The sequence below is a fragment of the Oncorhynchus clarkii genome, chromosome 7 (assembly GCF_045791955.1).
Source record: "Oncorhynchus clarkii lewisi isolate Uvic-CL-2024 chromosome 7, UVic_Ocla_1.0, whole genome shotgun sequence".
Lineage (NCBI taxonomy): Eukaryota > Metazoa > Chordata > Actinopteri > Salmoniformes > Salmonidae > Oncorhynchus > Oncorhynchus clarkii.
In genome coordinates, this window is record NC_092153.1 from 9,399,775 (window position 1) to 9,417,996 (window position 18,222).

General features: G+C 46.1%; 1 protein-coding gene across 1 annotated transcript in view; it reads left to right on the forward strand.

Moving 5' to 3' along the window:
- Nucleotides 1-994: 994 nt before the first annotated feature.
- LOC139413997 (uncharacterized) overlaps nt 995-18,222 on the forward strand; it is an 87,693-nt gene continuing 70,465 nt past the window's right edge. The window contains exon 1 of the mRNA XM_071161882.1: nt 995-1,035. Coding sequence (XP_071017983.1) covers nt 995-1,035 — 41 coding nt within the window. The remainder of the gene's footprint in view (nt 1,036-18,222) is intronic.

The window sequence follows — 18,222 nt, forward strand, 5'->3', positions numbered from 1 at the left end:
GCAAGACATTAGATTGAAGTGCCTTTGAACAAGGTATAGTAGTAGGTACAAGTCGTTTTGTGTCTAGAACTGCAACGCTGCTGGGCTTTTCACACTCAACCGTTTCCACTGTGTAACAACACTGGTCCAGCACCCAATGGACCTCCAGCCAACTTAAAACACCTGTGGGAAACATTGGGGTCAACATGGGCCAGCATCCCTGTGGAACGCTTTCAACACCTTGTAGAGTCCATGCCCTGACAAATTTAGGCTGTTCTGAGGGCAACTCAATATTAGGAAGGTGTTCGTAATGTTTTTCACACATAGACTATAAAATCTAAAGAAACCGTGCACTGTGTTTTCCTGGACTTTTGGGCTGAAGCCAGAACCAGGATAGACGAGGAGCAGATGAGGTGACCGCTGGTAGGATGATAGATTTTCAATAACATAATAGTGCTTTTAAACTCTAGCTTGTCCTCAAAGTGGCTTGGTAATTTCTCTGTCTTCCTTTAGCTCGAAGGAAAACATCTCTCAATGTGGGTAGGTAATTTCTCCGTCTTCCTTTAGCTCGAAGGAAAACCTCACATTTCTGTGTCATTTAGACGTTATTCAGACTGACATTTTTCAAAGCAATTTGAACGGCACTGTTGATCCCGTCTCTTTCACGGTACAATGTCTTCCTGCTCTAAATGAGTGTCTTGACAAAACAACTTTCAAAACAAACAACAACCTTTGTCCAATTATCCCTGAACCTTCTCTGGCAGTTTTCTGGAGGGTTGGTTGATTGACTCACAGAGAAACATTGCGGGTGTCCCAAATGGCCCCCGATCTCCTATATACTGGAATAGGAGCCCGGTCTAAAGTAGTGTACTATATAGGGAACAGGGTATCATGTGGGACGTAAGCCTTTATTTAAACCAAGCAGACAAGACGAGTCGTCCTCACACAGACAACAATTACGTTGTATTCCAACTATCATCTCCTCACTTGACAAAGACGTTATAGATGACGGATAATGAACGGTGTGGACAGACAGGAGCTGAGAGATAATGAACGGTATGGACAGACAGGAACTGAGAGATAATGAACGGTGTGGACAGACAGGAGCTGAGAGATAATGAACGGTATGGACAGACAGAGATAATGAACGGTATGGACAGACAGAAATAATGAACGGTATGGACAGACAGAGATAATGAACGGTATGGACAGACAGAGATAATGAACGGTATGGACAGACAGAGATAATGAACGGTATGGACAGACAGAGATAATGAACGGTATGGACAGACAGAGATAATGAACGGTATAGACAGACAGAGATAATGAACGGTATGGACAGAGATAATGAACGGTATGGACAGACAGAGATAATGAACGGTATAGACAGACAGAGATAATGAATGGTATGGACAGACAGAGATAATTAACCGTATGGACAGACAGAGATAATGAACGGTATGGACAGACAGAGATAATGACCCTATAGAACCTATAGAACCTTATTCCCTATATAGTGCACTACTTTAGACAAGGGCCCTATAGAACCCTATTCCCTAAATATAGTACACTACTTTAGGACAGGGCCCTATAGAACCCTATTCCCTAAATATAGTGCACTACTTTAGACCAGGGCCCTATAGAACCCTATTCCCTATATAGTGCACTACTTTAGACCAGGGTCCTATAGAATCCTATTCCCTATATAGTGCACTAATTTTAGACCGGAGCCCTATAGACCCTCAAACCCCTTTTGGCCGTGGTCTAAATCAGTGCACTACATAGGAAATAGGGCCCCTTGCTGTTTACTAGGGAGTCTCTTCCAGCTCGATAAATGTGAACAAGAAATGAATAATGATAACCCTAATTGACTGTATCTAGATGAGTTACTAAATAATCAGCTGTGGGGTGGGGTGAAGAGGGATGTGGTTACAACCACACAACCATCACAGAACTACCAATTAACATCACCACAATGGGTTATGTTGCTAGATGGTATTATTGTATTAGATAGCATCGTCCAAAACCAACCGTTGAATTTCGAGGATTTTCTATTGTATAGTCAACATGAAATCTGCATCCGTTTAATTCAATTACGCCACTAAACCACTATACACACTGGCTGCTTGTTCTGGTTTGTATTGAGCTGATTAGTAGCTGGCTGGCTGTGTACAATGATAGATACCACGGCAGGAGGTCTGTCTAACAGTGGTAAACATTAAGGTTGAAGTTGTTGCTATTCAGATGAGAGATCAAAGGTTGGAGGAGGACAGCAACACCCCAGGTCCTCACCACAACAACAGGAGCATGGTGATGATGGTTGGAGGAGGACAGCAACACCCCAGGTCCTCACCACAACACAACAACAGGAGCATGGTGATGATGGTTGGAGGAGGACAGCAACACCCCAGGTCCTCACCACAACACAACAACAGCAGCATGGTGATGATGGTTGAAGGATGACAGCAACACCCCAGGTCCTCACCACAACAACAGGAGCATGGTGATGATGGTTGGAGGATGACAGCAACACCCCAGGTCCTCAACACAACAACAGGAGCGTGGTGATGATGGTTGGAGGATGACAGCAACACCACAGGTCCTCACCACAACACAACAACAGCAGCATGGTGATGATGGTTGGAGGATGACAGCAACACCCCAGGTCCTCACCACAACAACAGGAGCGTGGTGATGATGGTTGGAGGATGACAGCAACACCCCAGGTCCTCACCACAACAACAGGAGCATGGTGATGATGGTTGGAGGAGGACAGCAACACCCCAGGTCCTCACCACAACACAACAACAGGAGCATGGTGATGATGGTTGGAGGAGGACAGCAACACCCCAGGTCCTCACCACAACAACAGGAGCATGGTGGTGATGGTTGGAGGAGGACAGCAACACCCCAGGTCCTCACCACAATAGCAGCATGGTGATGATGGTTGGAGGTGGACAGCAACACCCCAGGTCATGGTGATGGTGGTTGGAAGATGACAGCAACACCCCAGGTCATGGTGATGATGGTTGGAGGAGGACAGCAACACCCCAGGTCATGGTGATGATGGTTGGAGGAGGACAGCAACACCCCAGGTCCTCACCACAATAGCAGCATGGTGATGATGGTTGGAGGTGGACAGCAACACCCCAGGTCATGGTGATGGTGGTTGGAAGATGACAGCAACACCCCAGGTCATGGTGATGATGGTTGGAGGAGGACAGCAACACCCCAGGTCATGGTGATGATGGTTGGAGGAGGACAGCAACACCCCAGGTCATGGTGAGGATGGTTGGAGGATGACATCAACACCACAGGTCATGGTGAGGATGGTTGGAGGAGGACAGCAACACCCCAGGTCATGGTGAGGATGGTTGGAGGATGACATCAACACCACAGGTCATGGTGAGGATGGTTGGAGGAGGACAGCAACACCCCAGGTCATGGTGATGATGGTTGGAGGATGACAGCAACACCCCAGGTCATAGTGATGGAGCAGACAGAGCTGTTCAGGTAACTTTCTCAACTCCTCCGTTGTCTTTCAGATTCAGAGCTGCCCCTAAGGGCCCTAGACAGAGCTGCCCCCAAGGGCCATAGACAGAGCTGCCCCTAAGGGCCCTAGACAGAGCTGCACCTAAGGGCCCTAGACAGAGCTGCACCTAAGGGCCCTAGACCTAGTTGCACCTAAGGGCCCTAGTCAAAGCTGCCCCTAAGGGCCCTAGACAGAGCTGCACCTAAGGGCCCTAGACAGAGCTGCACCTAAGGGCCCTAGACCTAGTTGCACCTAAGGGCCCTAGTCAAAGCTGCCCCTAAGGGCCCTAGACAGAGCTGCACCTAAGGGCCCTAGACAGAGCTGCACCTAAGGGCCCTAGATCTAGTTGCACCTAAGGGCCCTAGTCAAAGCTGCCCCTAAGTGCCCTAGACAGAGCTGCACCTAAGGGCCCTAGTCAAAGCTGCCCCTAAGGGCCCTAGACAGAGCTGCACCTAAGGACCCTCGGCAGTCTTTTTGGGACACAGAGTACTCTTGATGAGAATATCAGGTTTCTTTCTCCAGCCCTCCATTGCCTTTCAGATTCCCAGCACATAGTCATTCTAGTGTTTCAGGAAAGCTCACCTAAGGGCCCTAGACAGAGCTGCACCTAAGGGCCCTAGTCAAAGCTGCCCCTAAGGGCCCTAGACAGAGCTGCACCTAAGGGCCCTAGTCAAAGCTGCCCCTAAGGGCCCTAGACAGAGCTGCACCTAAGGGCCCTCGTCAAAGCTGCCCCTAAGGGCCCTAGACAGAGCTGCACCTAAGGGCCCTAGTCAAAGCTGCCCCTAAGGGCCCTAGACAGAGCTGCACCTAAGGGCCCTAGACAGAGCTGCACCTAAGGACCCTCGGCAGTCTTTTTGGGACACAGAGTACTCTTGATGAGAATATCAGGTTTCTTTCTCCAGCCCTCCATTGCCTTTCAGATTCCCAGCACATAGTCATTCTAGTGTTTCAGGAAAGCTCACCTAAGGCAAAATCAGCCCTGGGGTTTCAGCTCCCAGGTACAATTAGATATAAAAAGTCAGCCAAGCTTATCCTCCTCACTCTACATCAATATTAGCAGAGGGGGACCATGCCCCCAGGGTAGATCTGTCCTCAGAACAATCACTGGCACCTCTCCTTCCCTCCCGATCCATCGCACACATCCTCTTGTCTCTCCTCCCATTCCTTCTCCTGTCTGCTCCTCTCACACCTCTCCTCCCTCATCGTTCCTCTCCTCCCTCCCCGCTCGTTCCTCTCCTCCCTCCACCTCTCCTCCCTCCACCTCTCCTCCCTCCATCTCTCTTCCCTCCACCTCTCCTCCCTCCATCTCCCCTCGTTCCTCTCCTCCCTCCATCTCTCCTCCCTACACCTCTCCTCCCTCCACCTCTCCTCCCTCCCCCTCTCCATCTCCCCTCGTTCCTCTCCTCCCTCCATCTCTCCTCCCTACACCTCTCCTCCCTCCATCTCCCCTCGTTCCTCTCCTCCCTCCATCTCTCCTCCCTCCATCTCTCCTCCCTCCACCTCTCCTCCCTTCATCTCCCCTCGTTCCTCTCCTCCCTTCATCTCTCCTCCTTCCACCTCTCCTTCCTCCACCTCTCCTCCCTCATCGTTCCTCTCCTCCCTCAATCTCTCCTCCCTCCATCTCTCCTCCTTCCACCTCTCCTTCTTCCACCTCTCCTCCCTCAATCTCTCCTCGTTCCTTTCCTTCCTCCCTTCTCATCTGACTCCCACCTCCCAAAACTCCCAAAGCCAGTTTCAGAGGATGGCTGGGCAATTCATTCTCTCCTCTCCTCCTTCTCCTTTTTATCCACCCTCAATCCCTCTTCCTCAATCTCTCCCTCTCCTCCCAAAATGTCACATAGCCAGTTAGAGAGAGAGGGTGTGTGGTCTGGTCTTTCAATCTGTTAGAGACTGGGACCTGGGAGCCGAGGAGAGGAAGGAGAGATGGAGGAGAGGAAGGGGAGATGGAGGAGAGGAAGGGGAGATGGAGGAGAGGAAGGAGAGGAAGGAGAGATGGAGGAGAGGAAGGAGAGATGGAGGGATTGAGGAGAGGGCGGAGAGATGGGGGAGTTGAAGGAGAGATGGAGTAGAGGAAGGAGAGATGGAGGAGAGGAAGGAGAGATGGAGGGATGAGGGGGGAAGGAGAGATGGAGGAGAGGAAGGAGAGATGGAGGGATGGAGGAGAGATGGAGGAGAGGAAGGAGAGATGGAGGGATGAGGGGGGAAGGAGAGATGGAGGAGAGGAAGGAGAGATGGAGGAGAGGAAGGAGAGATGGAGAGATGGAGGAGAGGAAGGAGAGATGGAGGGATGAGGGGGGGAGGAGAGATGGAGGGATGAGGGGGGAAGGAGAGATGGAGGGATGAGGGGGGAAGGAGAGATGGAGAGATGAGGGGGGGAGGAGAGATGGAGGGATGAGGGGGGAAGGAGAGATGGAGGGATGAGGGGGGAAGGAGAGATGGAGGAGAGGAAGGAGAGATGGAGGAGAGGAAGGAGAGATGGAGGAGAGGAAGGAGAGATGGAGGAGAGGAAGGAGAGATGGAGGAGAGGAAGGAGAGATGGAGGGATGGAGGAGAGGAAGGAGAGATGGAGGAGAGGAAGGACAGATGGAGGGATGAGGGGGGAAGGAGAGATGGAGGGATGAGGGGGGAAGGAGAGATGGAGGGATGAGGGGGGAAGGAGAGATGGAGGGATGAGGGGGGAAGGAGAGATGGAGGGATGAGGGAGAAGGAGAGATGGAGGGATGAGGGGGGAAGGAGAGATGGAGGGATGAGGGGGGAAGGAGAGATGGAGGGATGAGGGGGGAAGGAGAGATGGAGGGATGAGGGGGGAAGGAGAGATGGAGGGATGGAGGAGAGATGGATGAGAGGAAGGAGAGATGGAGGGATGAGGGGGGAGGAGAGATGGAGGGATGAGGGGGGAAGGAGAGATTGAGGGATGAGGGGGGAAGGAGAAATGGAGGGATGAGGGGGGAAGGAGAGATGGAGGGATGAGGGGGGAAGGAGAGATGGAGAGATGAGGGGGGAAGGAGAAATGGAGGGATGAGGGGGGAAGGAGAGATGGAGGGATGAGGGGGGAGGAGAGATGGAGGGATGAGGGGGGAAGGAGAGATGGAGGGATGAGGAGAGGAAGGAGAGATGGAGGGATGAGGGGGGAAGGAGAGATGGAGGGATGAGGGGGGAAGGAGAGATGGAGGGATGAGGGGGGAAGGAGAGATGGAGGGATGAGGGGGAAGGAGAGATGGAGGAGAGGAAGGAGAGATGGATGAGAGGAAGGAGAGATGGAGGAGAGGAAGGAGAGATGGAGGGATGAGGGGGGAAGGAGAGATGGAGGGATGAGGGGGAAGGAGAGATGGAGGAGAGGAAGGAGAGATGGAGGGATGAGGGGGGAGGAGAGATGGAGGGATGAGGGGGGAAGGAGAGATGGAGGGATGAGGGGGGAAGGAGAGATGGAGGGATGAGGGGGGAAGGAGAGATGGAGGGATGAGGGGGGAAGGAGAGATAGAGGGATGAGGGGGGAAGGAGAGATGGAGGGATGAGGGGGGAAGGAGAGATGGAGGGATGAGGGGGGAAGGAGGTGTTTTCTATTACACACTGTTCTCCTCAATGGGGATCATTGCTCATTGTGTTTTGGTCCTGTGGTTCGAGGCAGAGCAGAACACATCAGTCTTGACCATTCAATAGATTTACAGAAGAATGATTACTGCTGTCTGACGGGTGACAGAAGGGACAGACTAAATCTCTGGAGCAGGAGGATAAGTGATTAGGCAGATTGATGTTGTGTGTTTCGTTTGGTAAATTGTAACGCTCATAGATTTTCAATGACAGATTATCATTCTGTTTGTTTATATCTGATAAACTTGGTGACTCATCTAAAGTAACTACTGAGTCTACTAGTCTACTAGTCTTCAGTAAATTTGTATTGAATACTTGTAGAATTCACAACACAAAAAATACATTAATTTCACTAAAATCCACATCAAATCAAAAATATTTACGAAGCCCTTTTTACATCAGCTGATGTCACAAAGGGCTGTACAGAAACCCAACCAAAAACCCCCAAACAGCAAGCAATGCAGGTATAGGGGGGAGGGGGGGGGGGGGGGGGGGGCTGTCCTCTTCTGGCTGTGCCGGGTGGAGATTATAACAGGACATAGCCAAGATGTTCAAATGTTCATAGATGACCAGCAGGGTCAGATAATAATAATCACTGTGGTTGTTGAGGGTGCAACAGGTCAGCACCTCAGGAGTAAATGTCAGTTGGCTTTTCATAGCCGAGCATTAAGAGTATCTCTACCACTCCTGCTGTCTCTAGAGAGTTGAAAACAGCAGGTCTGGGACAAGGTAGCACGTTCGGTGAACAGGTCAGGTCAGGTCGGTGAACAGGTCAGGTCAGGTCAGGCAGAACAGTTGAAAATTGAGCAGCAGCACGACCAAGTGGACTGGGGACAGCATAGAGTCATAAGGCCAGGTAGTCCTGGGGCATGGTCCTAGGGCTCAGGTCCTCAGAGAGAAGAGAAAGAGAGAAAGAGAGACACAGAGAGAGAAAGAGGGAAAGAGAGCGAGAGAAAGAGAGAGAATTAGAAGGGGCGTACTTAAATTCACACAGGACACTGGATAAGACAGGATAAATACTCCAGATATAACAAACTAACCCTAGCTCCCCCGACACATAAACTACAGCAGCCATAAGGAGAATGGAGAATAATGCATCTCCTTAGTTGAGTTAATATACCCTTAAAACCCTCTGAACCAGCTACTGATGGTGTTGCATACAAAGACTGACCTCAGGACAGATTTTATGGGTTTACATACAGAGACTGACCTCAGGGAAGAGACTGACCTCAGGGAAGAGACTGACCTCAGGGAAGATATAATGGTGTTACATTCAAAGACTAACCTCAGGACAGATTTTATGGGTTTACATACAGAGACTGACCTCAGGGAAGAGACTGACCTCAGGGAAGAGACTGACCTCAGGGAAGATATAATGGTGTTACATACAGAGACTGACCTCAGGGAAGAGACTGACCTCCGGGAAGAGACTGACCTCGGGGAAGAGACTGACCTCGGGGAAGAGACTGACCTCAGGGAAGATTTACTGGTGTTACAGACAGAGGCTGACCTCAGGGAAGAGACTGACCACAGGGAAGAGACTGACCTCAGGGAAGATTTACTGGTGTTACAGACAGAGACTGACCTCTGGGAAGAGACTGACCTCAGGGAAGATTTACTGGTGTTACATACAGAGACTGACCTCAGGGAAGAGACTGACCTCAGGGAAGATTTACTGGTGTTAGACAGAGACTGACCTCAGGGAAGAGACTGACCACAGGGAAGAGACTGACCACAGGGAAGAGACTGACCTCAGGGAAGATTTACTGGTGTTACAGACAGAGACTGACCTCAGGGAAGAGACTGACCACAGGGAAGATTTACTGGTGTTACAGACAGAGACTGACCTCAGGGAAGAGACTGGCCTCAGGGAAGAGACTGGCCTCAGGGAAGATTTACAGGTGTTACAGACAGAAACTGACCTCAGGGAAGAGACTGGCCTCAGGGAAGAGACTGACCTCAGGGAAGATTTCTGGTTTTACAGACAGAGACTGACCTCAAGGAAGATTTACTGGTGTTACAGACAGAGACTGACCTCAGAAAAGATTTACTGGTGTTACAGACAGAGACTGACCTCAGGTATGATTTACTGGTTTTACAGACAGAGACTGACCTCAGGCAAAATTTACTGTTGTCACATACAGAGACTGACCTCAGGGAACATTAACTGGTATTACAGACAGAGATGACCTCAGAGAAGAGACTGACCTCAGGGAAGATGTACTGGTGTTACATACAGAGACTGACCTCACCTGCACCATTGAAATAATCTTGACTGGCTGCATCACTGCTTGCTATCGAGACATCAGACCTGAAAGAATTGTCAAAGTCTCCAGCCACCCAAGCCATAGATTGTTCTCTCTGCTATCTCACTGCAAGTGGTACCGGAGCGCTAAGTCTGGTACCAAAAGGCTCCTGAACTATTTCTACCAATTTCTACCCCCAAGCCATAAGGTCAATTATGCGGAGATTGGCTGATTGGCTGATGATGTACTTGGTATTTTTATTAGGATCCCCATTAGTTGTTGCAAAAGCAGCAGCTACTCTTCCTGGGGTCAACACATGAAACATTACGTAATACAGGAACATTAATAGAGAAGAACAGATCATAATTCTATCCTCCTGATTCCTGCTTACAAGCAAAGACTAAAGCAGGAAGCACCAGTGACTCGCTCAATAAGAAAGTGGTCAGATGAAGCAGATGCTAAACTAAAGGACTGTTTTGCAGCACAGACTGGAATATAATCTGGGATTCCTCTCCGATGGCATTGAGGAGTACATTACATCAGTCACTGGCTTCATCAATAAGTGCATCGATGACGTCATCCCCACAGTGACTGTACGTACATACCCCAAAAAGAAGCCATGGATTGTAGGCAAGATCCACACTGAGCTAAAAGGTAGAGCTGCCGCTTTCAAGGAGCGGGACTTTCAAGGAGCGTCTATACAGGACTAAGATTGAATCGTACGACACCAGCTCAGATGGATTACCAGGACGTGTACTCCGAGCATGCGCTGACCAACTGGCAAGGGTCTTCACTGACATTTTCAAGCTCTCCCTGTCGGAGTCTGTAATACAAACATGTTTCAAGCAGACCACCATAGTTTCTGTGCCCAAGAACATTAAGGTAACCTGCCTATATGACTACCGACCCCTGGCACTCACGTCTGTAGCCATGAAGTGCTCTGAAAGGCTGTTCATGGCTCTCATCAACACCATCATCCCAGAAACCCTAGACCCACTCCAATTTGCATACCGCCCCAACAGATCCACAGATGATGCAATCTCTATTGCATTCAACACGGCCCTTTCCCACCTGAACAACTTGCTCTGACAGAACTACATCAATTTAAAAAAGGCACACGTAGCCTACATATCAATACATACACACACACTATCTAGGTCAAATAGGGGAGAGGCGCTTTGCCGTGAGGAGTTGCTTTATCTGGTTTTTGAAACCAAGTTTGCTGTTCATTTGAGAAATATGGAACGGAGTTCCATGCAATAAGGGCCCTATATAAGACTATACACTTTCTTGAATTTGTTCTGGATTTGGGGGCTGTGAAAATGTCTGGTGTGGTGAGTGTGTGTGTCAGAGCTGTGTGTAAATTGACTCCTTCCTCTAACACATTAATGTTTCTTATATAAAGAAGACGTGATTCACGGGATGTGTACCAAACTCACTAAAAGTGGCAGTAATAAAGTCTCTCTTGAAAAAGCCAAACCTTGACCCAGAAAATATTTAAAAAACAATCGACCTATGTGGAATCTTCCATTCCTCTGAATTTGTTTTTTAGAAAAGGCTGTTGCTCAGCAACTCACTGCCTTCCTGAAGACAAACAATCTATACAAAATGCTTCAGTCTGGTTTTAGACCCCATCATAGCACCGAGACTGGTAAATGACCTTTTAATGGCGTCAGACTGAGGCTCTACATCTGTCCTCGTGCTCCTAGACCTTAGTGCTGATTTTGATACCATCGATCACCACATTCTTTTGGAAATATTGGAAACCGAAATTGGTCTACACGGACAAGTTCTGGCCTGGTTTAGATCTTATCTGTCGGAAAGATATCAGTTTCGGTGTTCCTCAAGGTTCTGTTTTAGGACCACCATTGTTTTCACTTTATATTTTACCTCTTGGTGATGTCATCCGGAAACATAATGTTAACTTTCACTGCTATGCAGACAACACACAGCTGTACATTTCGATGAAATATGGTGAACCCCCAAAATTGCCCTCCCTGGAAGCATGTGTTTCAGACATAAGGAAGTGGATGGCTGCAAACGTTCTACTTTTAAACTTGGACAAAACAGAGATGCTTGTTTTAGGTCCCAAGAAACAAAGAGATCTTCTGTTGAATCTGACAATTAATCTTGATGGTTGTACAGTCGTCTCAAATAAAATGGTGAAGGACCTCGGTGTTACTCTGGACCCTGATCTCTCTTTTGACGAACATATCAAGACTGTTTCAAGGACAGCTTTGTTTCCCTCTACGTAACGTTGCAAAAATCAGAAGTTTTCTGTCCAAAAATGATGCCGAAAAAGTCATCCATGCTTTTTTTCACTTCTAGGTTAGACTACTGCAATGCTCTAGTTTCCGACTAATCGGATAAAGCACTAAATAAACTTCAGTTAGTGCTTAACACGGCTGCTTGAATCTTGACTAGAACCAAAACATTTGATCATATTACTCCAGTGCTAGCCTCCCTACACTGGCTTCCTGTTAAGGCTAGGGCTGTTTTCAAGGTTTTACTGCTAACCTATAAAGCATTACATGGGCGTATTCCTACCTATCTTTGTGATTTGGTCCTTACGTACATACCTACAAGTAACCTACCTAGACGCAGGCCTCCTAATTGTCCCTAGAATTTCTAAGCAAACATCTGGAGGCAGGGCTTTCTCCTATAGAGCTCCATTTTTATGGAATGGTCTGCCTACCCATGTGAGAGATGCAGACTAGGTCTCAACCTTTAAGTCTTTATTGAAGACTCATCTCTTCAGTTGGTCCTATGATTGAGCCCAAGAGTGTGAAGGTGAACGGAAAGGCACTTGAGCAACGAACCGCTCTTGCTGTCTCTGCCTAGCCGGTTCCCCTCTCTCCACTGGGATTCTCTGCCTCAAACCCTATTGCAGGTGCTGAGTCACTGGCTTACTGGTGCTCTTCCATGCAGTCCCTAGGAGGGGTGTGTCACTTGAGTAGGTTGAGTCACTGACGTGATCTTCATGTCCATGTTGGAGCCCCCCTATGGGTTTGTGCCGTGGGGGAGATCTTGGTGTGCTATACTCAGCCTTGTCTCAGGATAGTAAGTTGGTGGCTGAAGGTATCCCTCAAGTAGTGTGGGGGCTGTGCTTTGGCAAAGTGGGTGTTGTTATATCCTGCCTGTTTGGCCTTGTCCGGGGTATCATCGGACGGGCCCACAGTGTCTCCCGACGTCTCCTGTCTCAGCCTCCAGTACTTACGCTACAATAGTTTACGTGTCGAGGGGCTAGGGTCAGTCTGTTATATTGGGAGTAATTATCCTGTCCTATCCGGTGTCCTGTGTGAATTGAAGTATGCTCCCTCTAATTCTTTCTCTCTCTCTTTCTCTCTTTTTCTCTTTCTCTCGGAGGACCTGAGCCCTAGGACCATGCCTCAGGACTACCTGGCCTGATGACTCTTTTCTGTCCCCAGTCCACCTGGTCGTGCTGCTGCTCCAGTTTCAACTGTTCTGCCTGCGACCATGGAACCCTGACCTGTTCACCGGACGTGCTACCTTGTCCCAGACCTGCTGTTTTCAACTCTCTAGAGACAGCAGGAGCGATAGAGATACTCTGAATGATGGGCTATGAAAAGCCAACTGACATTTACTCTTGAGATGCTGACCTGTTGCACCCTCGACAACCACAGTGATTATTATTATCTGACCCTGCTGGTCATCTATGAACATTTGAAAATCTTGGACATGTTCTGTTATAATCTCCACCCGGTACAGCCAGAAGATGACTGGCCACCCCTCATGGCCTGGTTCCTCTCTACCCGGTAGAGCCAGAAGAGGACTGGCCACCCCTCATAGCCTGGTTCCTCTCTACCCGGTACAGCCAGAAGAGGACTGGTCACCCCTCATAGCCTGGTTCCTCTCTACCCGGTACAGCCAGAAGAAGACTGGCCACCCCACATAGCCTGGTTCCTCTCTAGGTTTCTTCCTAGGTTTTGGCCTTTCTAGGGAGTTTTTCCTAGCCACCGTGCTTCTACACCTGCATTGCTTGCTGTTTGGGGTTTTAGACTGAAGATCTGTACAGCACTTTGTGATATCAGCTGACCTAAGAAGAGCTTTATAAATTCATTTGATTGATTGATGCAGTCAGTCCCTCCTCAACACTTAGCCAAGAGAGACTGGCATGCATAATATTTATATTAGTCCTCTGATTACAATGAAGATTAAGACGTGCTGCTCTGTTCTGGGCCAGCTGCAGCTTAACTAGGTGTTTCCTTGCAGCCCTGGACCACACGACTGGACAATAATCAAGCTAAGACAAATCTAGAGTCTGCATTACTTGCTTTGTGGAGTGTGGTGTCAAAAAAGCAGAGCATCAGTTTATTATGGACAGACCTCTCCCTATCTTTACAGCCATTGAATCTGCGTGTTACAGTAACTGATCAGGGGTTATAAGGTGTTACAGTAACTGATCAGGGGTTATAAGGTGTTACAGTAACTGATCAGGGGTTATAAGGTGTTACAGTAACTGATCAGTGGTTATAAGGTGTTACAGTAACTGATCAGGGGTTACAAGGTGTTACAGTAACTGATCAGTGGTTATATGGTGTTACAGTAACTGATCAGGGGTTATAAGGTGTGTTACAGTAACTGGTTATAAGGTGTGTTACAGTAACTGATCAGTGGTTATAAGGTGTGTTACAGTAACTGATCAGTGGTTATAAGGTGTTACATTAACTGATCAGTGGTTATAAGGTGTTACAGTAACTGATCAGTGGTTATAAGGTGTTACAGTAACTGATTAGTGGTTATAAGGTGTTACAGTAACTGATCAGTGGTTATAAGGTGTTACAGTAACTGATCAGTGGTTATAAGGTGTTACAGTAACTGATCAGTGGTTATAAGGTGTTACAGTAACTGATCAGTGGTTATAAGGTGTTACAGTAACTGATTAGTGGTTATAAGTTGTTACAGTAACTGATCAGGGGTTATAAGGTGTTACAGTAACTGATCAGGGGTTATAAGGTGTTACAGTAACTGATCAGTGGTATATATAATATAATGTTTACATACCCTACATTACTCATCTCATATGTATATGTATATACTGTACTCTATATCATCTACTGCATCTTTATGTAATACATGTATCATTAGCCACTTTAAACTATGCCACTTTGTTTACATACCCTACATTACTCATCTCATATGTATATACTGTACTCGATACCATCTACTGCATCTTGCCTATACCGTTCTGTACCATCACTCATTCATATATCTTTATGTACATATTCTTTATCCCTTTACACTTGTGTGTATAAGGTAGTAGTTTTGGAATTGTTAGGTTAGATTACTCGTTGGTTATTACTGCATTGTCGGAACTAGAAGCACAAGCATTTCACTACACTCGCATTAACATCTGCCAACCATGTGCATGTGACAAATACAATTTGATTTGATTTAGATGCCAACCCCAGTTAGGGTTTTAATCAGCTGTGTTTGTGCCATGTAACATCTAACCCGTCGTGTCCTTGGAGATATTTTACTACACGCTAATCATCTCAGTCTGTTCCAGAAAGGAGACATTTTAAAGCATCTTATAAATAATTCACTGTAGTTGCAGGTGGTTGTTTTGCTGCTGATTAATTGTGTCTTTAGGCTGGGTAATTAGGGTTATGAATTGTAAACAGAATCTGCGTAACAATTGGCACCCTATTCCCTACATAGGGTACTAAAAGTAATCCACTATAGAGGGAATACTGTGCCATTTAGGATGCAGACAGAATGTTACCAGTCAGAAGCACAGAGAGGATCAGATGAAGCCGTTTGGAGAAGAGGAAAACATGACCATCCTGACAGACGTTTTGTGGTGTAATGTTTGGAAACTAATGTACACAATGATCTTACATTATCCAATCTTATTATATTATCTTATGTCATCATATAGAGTGGGGCAAAAAAGTATTTAGTCAGCCAACAATTGTGCAAGTTCTCCCACTATCTTATATTATCCAACACTATCTTATATTATCTTGTATTATCCTATATTATCTTATATTAACTTATATTATCCGATATTATCCTATATTATGTTATATTAACTTATATTATCCTACATTATCTTATATTATCTTATATTAACGTATATTATCTTATATTATCCAACACTATCTTATATTTTCATATTTTATCCTATATTATCTCATATTATCCTATATTATTTTATATTATCCAACACTACATTTTCTTATCCTACATTATCCTATATTATCATATATTATCTTATATTATCCAACACTCTCTTATATTATCATATATTATCCTATATTATCTCATATTATCCAACACTAAGTTATATTATCTTATATTATCTCATATTATCCTATGTTATCTTATATTATCCTATATATTTTATTATCCAGAACTATCTTATATTATCTTATATTATCCTACATTATCTTATATTATCCTATATTATGTTATTTTCAAATCAAATTTCAAAATCAAATCAAATCAAATGTATTTATATAGCCCTTCGCACATTAGCTGATATCTCAAAGTGCTGTACAGAAACCCAGCCTAAAACCCCAAACAGCAAGCAATGCAGGTGTAGAAGCACGGTGGCTAGGAAAAACTCCCTAGAAAGGCCAGAACCTAGGAAGAAACCTAGAGAGGAACCAGGCTGTGTGGGGTGGCCAGTCCTCTTCTGGCTGTGCCGGGTGGAGATTATAACAGAACATGGCCAAGATGTTCAAATGTTCATAAATGACCAGCAGGGTCAAATAATAATAAGGCAGAACAGTTGAAACTGGAGCAGCAGCACGGTCAGGTGGACTGGGGACAGCAAGGAGTCATCATGTCAGGTATTCCTGGGGCATGGTCCTAGGGCTCAGGTCCTCCGAGAGAGAGAAAGAAAGAGAGAATTAGAGAGAGCATATGTGGGATGGCCAGTCCTCTTCTGGCTGTGCCGGGTGGAGATTATAACAGAACATGGCCAAGATGTTCAAATGTTCATAAGTGACCAGCATGGTCGAATAATAATAAGGCAGAACAGTTGAAACTGGAGCAGCAGCACGGCCAGGTGGACTGGGGACAGCAAGGAGTCATCATGTCAGGTAGTCCTGGGGCATGGTCCTAGGGCTCAGGTCCTCCGAGAGCGAGAAAGAAAGAGAGAAGGAGAGAATTAGAGAACGCACACTTAGATTCACACAGGACACCGAATAGGACAGGAGAAGTACTCCAGATATAACAAACTGACCCTAGCCCCCCGACACATAAACTACTGCAGCAGAAATACTGGAGGCTGAGACAGGAGGGGTCAGGAGACACTGTGGCCCCATCCGAGGACACCCCCGGACAGGGCCAAACAGGAAGGATATAACCCCACCCACTTTGCCAAAGCACAGCCCCCACACCACTAGAGGGATATCTTCAACCACCAACTTACCATCCTGAGACAAGGCTGAGTATAGCCCACAAAGACCTCCGCCACGGCACAACAACGTGGGGGGGGGGGGGGGGGGGGGGGGGTCATCCCAGACAGGATGACCACATCAGTGAATCAACCCACTCAGGTGACGCACCCCCTCCAGGGACGGTATGAGAGAGCCCCAGTAAGCCAGTGACTCAGCCCCTGTAATAGGGTTAGAGGCAGAGAATCCCAGTGGAAAGAGGGGAACCGGCCAGGCAGAGACAGCAAGGGCGGTTAGTTTCTCCAGAGCCTTTCCGCTCACCTTCACACTCCTGGGCCAGACTACACTAAATCATATGACCCACTGAAGAGATGAGTCTTCAGTAGAGACTTAAAGGTTGAGACCGAGTTTGCGTCTCTGACATGGGTAGGCAGACCGTTCCATAAAAATGGAGCTCTATAGGAGAAAGCCCTGCCTCCAACTGTTTGCTTAGAAATTCCAGGGACAATTAGGAGGCCTGCGTCTTGTGACCGTAGCGTACGTGTAGGTATGTACGGCAGGACCAAATCAGAGAGATAGGTAGGAGCAAGCCCATGTAATGCTTTGTAGGTTAGCAGTAAAACCTTGAAATCAGCCCTTGCTTTGACAGGAAGCCAGTGTAGAGAGGCTAGCACTGGAGTAATATGATCACATTTTTTGGTTCTAGTCAGGATTCTAGCAGCCGTATTTAGCACTAACTGAAGTTTATTTAGTGCTTTATCCGGGTAGCCGGAAAGTAGAGCATTGCAGTAGTCTAACCTAGAAGTGACAAAAGCATGGATTCATTTTTCTGCATCATTTTTGGACAGAAAGTTTCTGATTTTTGCAATGTTACGTAGATGGAAAAAGCTGTCCTTGAAATGGTCTTGATATGTTCTTCAAAAGAGAGATCAGGGTCCAGAGTAACGCCGAGGTCTTTCACAGTTTTATTGAGACGACTGTACAATCATTTTATCATATATTATCCTATATTATCTTATATTATCCTATATTATCTTATATTATCCCATATTATGTTATTTTAACTTATATTATCCTATAATATCTTATATTATCCTATATTATGTTATTTTAACTTATACTATCCTATAATATCTTATATTATCTGAAATTATCTTATATTATCCTATAATACATTATCTGAATTTACCTTATATTATCTTATTTTAAACTCCTATAATATATTATCTGAATTTACCTTATATTATCTTATTATCTTATTATTATCTTATTTTAAACTTATCTTATCTTAAACTTATTTTATCTTATTTTATCTTACAATTTATCTTATAATATCCAAAACGATCTTTTATTATCATATATTATCCTACATTATCTTATATTACCTTATAATATCTTATATTATCCTACATTATCTTATATTATCCTATATTATGTTATATTAACTTATATTATCCAACACTATCTTATATTATCTTATATTATCCTACATTATGTTATATTATCC